This window comes from Teleopsis dalmanni, unplaced genomic scaffold, assembly GCF_002237135.1.
Source record: "Teleopsis dalmanni isolate 2A unplaced genomic scaffold, ASM223713v2 unscaffolded_contig_0288, whole genome shotgun sequence".
Classification (NCBI taxonomy): domain Eukaryota; kingdom Metazoa; phylum Arthropoda; class Insecta; order Diptera; family Diopsidae; genus Teleopsis; species Teleopsis dalmanni.
Genome location: NW_024031670.1, coordinates 1 through 4,684, shown reverse-complemented (window position 1 = coordinate 4,684; position 4,684 = coordinate 1). Strand labels below are relative to the sequence as shown.

The following is a 4,684-nucleotide window of genomic DNA, read 5'->3' as shown; positions in this document are numbered from 1 at the left end:
TTCGCCTTGAAGACTTAAATTAATATTTACAGGTTATGTTACATTTACAATTAAATCTTCTAATATTAAATTAGATATAAAAAAAATATATTACATATATTATAAAAAATTACGCACTTTTCACTCGAAATTTCGTTGCTTGAAATTCATGAACCAACATTACACTCTCTTCTCCCTCTCATCTATTGGAAAAGTTTATGATAGTGTAAATGGGCCTATTAATGTAGTTTCCTTAAGTTATTATTCTTGAAGCTAAATTGATTTCTTTATAATTAAAATCCAACTTTTGTGTATGTTTTACTGGACAACGAATTTCAGTATTTTTAAAATTCTTCTGTAATTTTGCGAATTCATAGTAACTTCATCAAAACTAAGAGTCATTAACATGCCTTTTATCTGCATCTTTTATATGATTTGGTAATGCAGTAAAGAATATACATTTATGAAATTTATAAACTAAATCATTTCAGCATGAATATATTGTATTCGGTTATATTATATATAACCGAGAAGTAATAATTTATAGCCAATAACCGCTTTAAAAAATCTCTAAATAACAATTTATTGTGATTGGTATTAATATATGAAAAATTATTGTAATTAGAAAATTAATTACCGAAATTGTTTTGCTTGTGTTTTAGAGGAAAAAAAATATTTTAAATTAAGAAATTAATTAAATTAAATTATTATTAAATAACATTTAAATGTATAACAAAATAATGTAATATAAAAATATGTTTGTAATTTATATTACATAATTATAAATTATTGGTATTAATATATGAAAAATTATTGTAATTAGAAAAATAATTACCGAAATTGTTTTGCTTGTGTTTTAGAGGAAAAAAAATATTTTAAATTAAGAAATTAATTAAATTAAATTATTATTAAATAACATTTAAATGTATAACAAAATAATGTAATATAAAAATATGTTTGTAATTTATATTACATAATTATAAATTATTTTGAAAATAATTCAAGTCCTCATATGTATTTGTAAACATATAGTTATAATGAAAACAACTGTTGATATAAATCTGTTACATATTTACATATATTGTTTTATATGTAGTGGTTTGTTATGTTGGGTTTTATTTCGAATTTAACACTCCGTATTGGTAATGGATAAGTTTATTTATTTCTTATAATTATTTATTATAAAATATTCTTAAAGTTAAAATTTGTGTTTTTTCGTTTTATTCACGTGCTGCTTTGTCTTTTTCCAAACTACTACTGGCGGGAACTGCGGCTATTGTTGTCTCCTTTGTGCCTTGTTGACAGTTCTTTTATTTATATTTTTTGGTGCTGCCACAGTACTCCCCCCTAAGTGATGGAGTCACTGAATTTGGTTGGAAAGCGAACGTTGCGTCCTGATTTTGTCAGGTTAGCTGTTGTATTTGGTCGCACAGATTGGTCGCCATTAACGTTGTTTGGAGTGTGGTATACCATTGATTTGTTGTGGATGTCAATGTCTGTATCGGGACATATGAAAGCAGCTTTAAGACGATCTATGCTAACTGTTTGTTCTTTGTTTTCGATCAGTATTCTAAACGTCTTGTCATTTCGCTCTAGTATTTGGTAAGGACCATCGTAAGGTTGCGTCAATGGTGGTTTTACCTTGTCATTTCGTATAAATACATGCGTGGCTGAGCTTAGAGCCGGTTGGATGTGGTAGCCTCGGTCTATATGATGCGATACCAACGTTGCCTTGACGCTCTGCATTTGTTCTCTTAGCTTGGTTATGAAATCGTGTTGATTTATATTTCTGTGGCTAGGGTTGCTTACTATTTCGCCCGGTAAACGTAGAGTTTGGCCATATAGCATTTCAGCAGCAGAAGCTCCAATGTCTGGTTTAAAAGTCGTGCGTAGACCTAACAATACTATTGGTAAAACTTCTGTCCAAGAAGTTGTTTGGTGGCACATTAAGGCTGCTTTTAATGTGCGGTGAAATCGTTCCACCATTCCGTTACTTTGAGGATGGTAACTCGTAGTTCGTAAGTGTTTGCAACCGATAACTTCAGCTAGTTGGTTGAACAATGAAGATTCAAATTGTCTTCCTTGGTCTGTTGTGATACGTAAGGGTACGCCAAAACGTGCGATCCATTGAGTAATCAGTGCGTTTGCGATGGTTTCCGCTGTTTGATCTGGGATCGGAATTGCTTCTGGCCATCGGCTGAAACGGTCGATGATGGTTAATATATATGTGCAGTTGTTTGATGGTGGTAGCGGGCCGACGATATCTATGTTTATATGTTCGAATCTGTGTTCAGCGAGTTCATATTGACAAATAGGTGAACGGTTGTGACGTTGCACTTTAGAACGTTGGCATGGGATACATTGTCGGGTCCAGTTTCTGATATCAGCATTTATAGAAGGCCAGAAAAATTTTTCAGCTATCATTTTTGTTGTGCCCCGAATGCTGGGATGAGACAACCCATGCGTAGCTTTAAAGATATGTAGCCGGTATTTCTGGGGAATGTAAGGACGAATTCGCCCAGTTGAAACTTCGCAATAAATTTTATCTGATATTGTTGGTAAAGATAAAAGTTTGATTTCGATGGAATTGTTGTTTTTGATATCTTGTAGTTGTGGGCAACATCGTTGTAATCCAATTATACAATCGTAGTCGATTTTTGGGATGCTAATACTATCTATCCGCGAGAGAAAATCTGCTGGGATGTTGTCTTTTCCGCTGACATGAACGATATTCGTTGTAAATTGACCTATATAATCAAGCTGTCGGACTTGACGTGGTGAAGCCTTGTCGGACTTTTGCTGGAATGCGAACGTGAGTGGCTTGTGGTCAGTTATTAATACGAATTCACGACCTTCTAACATATGTCGAAAATGTTTTATGCCCTGATATGCGGCTAACAACTCACGATCGTATGTGCTGTATCGTTTTTGTGTATCTGTTAATCGTTTAGAGAAAAAACCGAGTGGTTGGAACGTGCTGTCTGTCACTTGATGAAGAACTGCGCCGAGAGCTTTATCCGAGGCGTCTACTTGTAATGCAAGCGTAGCAGTTTTTGACGGATGAACAAGTAGTGTCGAGTTTGTTAGTTCATCTTTACATTTTTGGAAGATTGTTTTGTTCACTTCGGTCCAGCATAACGGTGTGTTGTCGTTCTTCTTGTTTCCTTTTATCATTTGTTGAAGTGCAGTTTGAGAATCTACAGCGTTTGGTACGAACCTGCGATAAAAGTTAAGTAATGCTAGAAATCTTCTTAATTCTTTTGTTTTTGTTGGAAGCGGGTACTCGCTGATGCTCTTCACTCGATCTGGTAGAGGTTGAATGCCCTTTTCACTGATGAGATAACCAAGAAATTTTACTGTGTTTTGAGCAAAAACGCATTTTGATACGTTTATTATTAAACCATGTTTTCTGAATCGTTCGAATACTTGTTGCAAGTGTTGCCTGTGCTCTTCCTCGTTTGCTGATGCAATAATGACGTCGTCAATATAGGCAAAGGCGAATTCGAGATCTCGTAATACTTCGTGAATGAAGCGTTGAAATGTTTGACCTGCATTGCAAAGTCCGAATGTCATGTTAGTAAATTCAAATAATCCAAATGGAGTTATGATCGCCGTTTTTGGAATATCTCCCGGTTCAACTGGTATCTGGTGATATGCCTTAATCAGGTCGATGGTTGAAAAAACTTTTTGGTTATATAACATGTGTGCAAAATCATGTATGTGAGGAACTGGGTAACGATCTGGGATGGTGATTGCATTTAAGCGACGGTAATCTCCGCAAGGTCTCCAACTACCGTCTGGTATTTTTACCATATGTAAGGGGCTAGCCCAATTGCTGCTTGATGGACGGCATATTCCGGCTGTGACTAAGTTTTGGAATTCTTCTTTTTGCTGCTGCTAGCTTGTCTGGAGGTAACCTACGTGGTCTCTCACATATTGGTGGACCTTTTGTTAATATGTGGTGAGTGACTTTTGTCACCTGGCGATTTGTCGGTGTTGGTTTAGTGATGTCGATGTATTCTTTTAGTAGATCTGCAATTTTGCAAGATGTGTTCACAGTTGATATTTTTTGCGCATTTACCTTACGTTCGCTTGCGGCTGAGAAAATCTTTGTTGATGTGTCGATCAATCGTTTCATTTTTATGTCTACTATTAATCCGAAATGATTTAAAAAATCTGCACCGATGATTGAAGTGTTTACATCTGCGATAATAAATGGCCATGTGAAATTTCTTCGTAAGCCAAGAGCTAGAGTTATCTCTATTTCTCCAAATGTTTTGATCATAGAACCATTTGCTGCGTAGAGTATTCTTTCGTTCTTATTGTTTGTATTTGAATTTTTTTGTTTGGCGGCAATAAGTGAAACATCTGCACCCGTGTCTATTAGGAATGATTTTTTTGTCTTATTGTCATAGACGAACAGTCTTGTAGATGTTTCGTTTACAACTTCCTCTGCCGCCGTAGACGAAGTCGGTTTTAGTTTTTTGTGCCATATGTGCATGGCTGCTTGCAATTTTTTGCATTTGACCCATATGTTCTATGATACCAACAATTTGTACTGGTCTTTTCTTCACTATCATCATGACATTGCCGGTTTCTGGATGTTGAACGTGAACGTTGATTTGTTCTTGAGCGGTGTTCGGTTGATAATTTCGAGACCATTTTCGTCAGTCTGGTCACTTCTCGTTGAAGTTGTTCGATTTGT

At 35.2% G+C, this 4,684-nt stretch overlaps 2 protein-coding genes across 2 annotated transcripts; both read right to left on the bottom strand.

Annotated features, from left to right (window-relative positions):
• Positions 1-1,326: 1,326 nt before the first annotated feature.
• Positions 1,327-3,792, bottom strand: LOC119663317. Its single transcript, XM_038072936.1, has 3 exons — positions 3,263-3,792; positions 2,622-3,196; positions 1,327-2,507 (listed from the first exon to the last, which is right to left on the bottom strand). Exons 1-3 carry the CDS (start codon positions 3,790-3,792, stop codon positions 1,327-1,329), a joined length of 2,286 nt encoding a protein of 761 aa, XP_037928864.1.
• Positions 3,793-3,802: 10 nt separating this feature from the next.
• LOC119663316 lies at positions 3,803-4,480 on the bottom strand. Its single transcript, XM_038072934.1, has one exon. It carries the CDS (start codon positions 4,478-4,480, stop codon positions 3,803-3,805), a length of 678 nt encoding a protein of 225 aa, XP_037928862.1.
• Positions 4,481-4,684: the final 204 nt, after the last annotated feature.

Excerpts from the sequence above, each read along its gene's own strand:
- LOC119663317 (XM_038072936.1), bottom strand. The coding sequence starts at position 3,792 with ATGGTAAAAATACCAGACGGTAGTTGGAGACCTTGCGGAGATTACCGT. Across the intron at positions 3,197-3,262 it reads CGAGTGAAGAGCATCAGCGA|GTTCGTACCAAACGCTGTAG; the intron begins GTACCCGCTTCC and ends CTTTTATCGCAG. Across the intron at positions 2,508-2,621 it reads CCCAAAAATCGACTACGATT|TTTCAACTGGGCGAATTCGT; the intron begins GTATAATTGGAT and ends TTTATTGCGAAG.
- LOC119663316 (XM_038072934.1), bottom strand. The coding sequence starts at position 4,480 with ATGCACATATGGCACAAAAAACTAAAACCGACTTCGTCTACGGCGGCA.